We start from the raw sequence: 2,436 nt of genomic DNA, 5'->3' as shown, positions 1-2,436 counted from the left end.
CTTAACAACCGGGCTGCTAACTTATCAAGGACACAGATTCGCTTAGCAGCCGAGGCAGGCGGAGTCGTAAAATGGGGCAGAAGCTCACTTAACAAACGTCTCAGCAGAAATTTTGGGGCCGTGTTTGCGGCCGTTTCGCGGCGCCCCGCAGTTGCACAACTGCGGTTTACGATGTTTTCTTAATGGCCAACATGGCTCGTGGCCACCGTTCCAGGCTCAACTTCTGTTGTAAGCCGAGGACTGTCTGTGGTCCTTGTTGATCTAACCGGCAACCTCAACCTCCTCCTCCTCCTCCTCCTCCTCCTCCTCCTCCTCCTCCTCCTCCTCCTCCTCCTCTCCGCAGCTCTCCGGCTTTACGTCCGAACCCCGGGAGGTCTGCAGCTGTTTGTACGACCTGAAGACCGTCCTCTGCAAATCCTTCAGTATCCTTTCCAAATGGGGAGCACTCCCCAGGGGTGGGAGACAGGGGGGGGTGCTTTGACCTCTGCTAGGGAGCCCCCCCAAATCCTGATCTGATTTGGAGGAAGAGGCGGGAGAAAAACAGGACGTGCTTGAAAGAGATGGCTGCTGGTCTCTCGAGTCCAATCCGTCCTGGCCCGGGGTTCCTACTTCTTGCCTGGCGGGAGAGTTCCCAGCAGGGCAGGGCCGGCCTGGGCCCCTGGCAGAATTCGCATCTGGCCCAGCAGGAGACTCTGGGACGTTCTTCAGAGTCATTGGGAAGGGAATGCAGTTCCCGGTCCTATGGAGGAGAAAGCTTGGGGAGTGGGCCCGCGGAGGGTTTAGAAATGGGAGGGGGGCTTCACACAGCCACCCCCACCTTGCTGGGGCTATACAGGCAGTCCTCGGTTTACAACTGTTCATGTGAGGCCACAAAGGCACTGAAAAAGTGGACGTGTGACCGTTTTTCACATGTAATGACCGTCGCGACTTCCCCGGGGTCACGACACCAAAACGCAAACAGTTGGAAACTGGCATGTACCTATGACGGGTGGCAGGGGTCACGTGATCCCCTCGGCCCGCCTTCCAGCGAGCAAAGTGCTCCTCGCTTAACCACCGCAGGGATCCACTTAACAAGGAACGCCATAAGGCGAGGCAAAACTCGCCGAGCGACTGTCTCGCTTAGAAGTGGAAACCGCGGGGTCGTAGGCCAAGGACTGCCTTTTAATTCCCGCCCGCCCCCCGTCCTCCCTGCCCCCCCCCCGATTGCTGGGGGCTGCTCTAGCTGGGGAGAAGATCCAGAACTGTCCTGTTGACCTCAACCTTTCCCGCTCAGATCTGGAGGGCCTGTTCAACCTGATGTGAGTCTTGACCTCCACCCGCTGGGCATGGCAGCGCTTGGAGCTGACAGTCAGAATCCGGGGGGGGGGGGTCCCCGACTTAACGACCTTTCCTGTCCTCTCCTTAGTCCGCAGGGGTAGGCCACCTTGGCTCTTTTATGACGCGTGGACTTCAACTCCCAGAATTCCTGAGCCAGCAAAGCTGGCTCAGGAATTCTGGGAGTTGAAGTCCACGCGTCATAAAAGAGCCAAGGTGGCCTACCCCTGTCTTAGCATCTTCTGGTCCTCGGATTGCGCCGGCTGGGAGGGGAGGGGGCGGCGGGGGGGGGAGGTCTGGCGTCTGTGCCCACCACCTCTTCTCCTCGTCCTCTCCGCAGACAGCAGAAGACGGAGCTTCCGGTGACGGAGAACGTCCAGAGCATCCCTCCGCCTTACGTGGTCAGGACCATCTTGGTCTACAGCCGCCCGGCTTGCCAGCCGCCTGCCGTGCTGACCGAGCAGATGAAGGTGCCCGCTTCCTTGACCTCACGAGGGCCCCGGCTCCTGGGGGCAGGGGGGGCGGGGAGGCAGACAGTTTTCAGGAGCACCCAGAGTGTCAGGTAGACGGATCTCCAGATCCCAGCGAACAGAGGTGACCGNCCCCCCCCCAAAAAAAGATGAAAGGAGACCCCTTTCACTGGAAACTGCTTCCTGGGGAATTAAAGGCCTTGGGGTGGGGTGGGGGTCAAGGGTCAGTTGATGAAAAAATGTGACTTAACCTTCCTGCGAGTCGGGTCTGTTTCCCCTTGAGGGTCAGTTGAATTCCAGTAAAGTTTGGAAAATCTTTTGGCGAGAGACTCTGGTCTTCTTCCGCTTCTCCAGACGTGCGCCTGGCCTCACCCAGGGGACTCCCGGCTACTTTACAGTAGTCCGAGACTTACGGACATGCGTTCTGAGTTATGACGGTGCGGAAAAAAGGCCTGGTCCTCGAACTTATGACAATTGAAGAGCGTTGCGGCGGCATGATTGCAATTTGCATGCTTGGCAACCGTCTTGCTTTTACAACCGGTTGCAGTGTCCTGCAGGTCCCTGCTGGAGATTTATCAGCTTTTTTGCCTGTTTCCGGCAGAAAGACAAAAATGCCCATGGGTTTGCACTTACAACGGCAGTGCTGGCTTAA

At 57.9% G+C, this 2,436-nt stretch overlaps 1 protein-coding gene across 1 annotated transcript in view; it reads left to right on the top strand.

Moving 5' to 3' along the window:
- The window catches only part of BABAM1 (BRISC and BRCA1 A complex member 1), a 6,324-nt gene extending 3,888 nt beyond the window's left edge, over window positions 1-2,436 (top strand). The window contains exons 2-5 of the mRNA XM_015826732.1: window positions 344-422; window positions 1,274-1,298; window positions 1,655-1,784; window positions 2,386-2,436. Coding sequence (XP_015682218.1) covers window positions 344-422; window positions 1,274-1,298; window positions 1,655-1,784; window positions 2,386-2,436 — 285 coding nt within the window. The remainder of the gene's footprint in view (window positions 1-343; window positions 423-1,273; window positions 1,299-1,654; window positions 1,785-2,385) is intronic.

Source organism: Protobothrops mucrosquamatus, unplaced genomic scaffold (assembly GCF_001527695.2).
Source record: "Protobothrops mucrosquamatus isolate PMUCROS unplaced genomic scaffold, P.Mucros_1.0 scaffold3262, whole genome shotgun sequence".
In the NCBI taxonomy this organism is placed as follows: Eukaryota; Metazoa; Chordata; class Lepidosauria; order Squamata; family Viperidae; genus Protobothrops; species Protobothrops mucrosquamatus.
The sequence above is the reverse complement of the archived record's forward strand: the minus strand, read 5'-3'. Positions and strand labels throughout refer to the sequence as shown.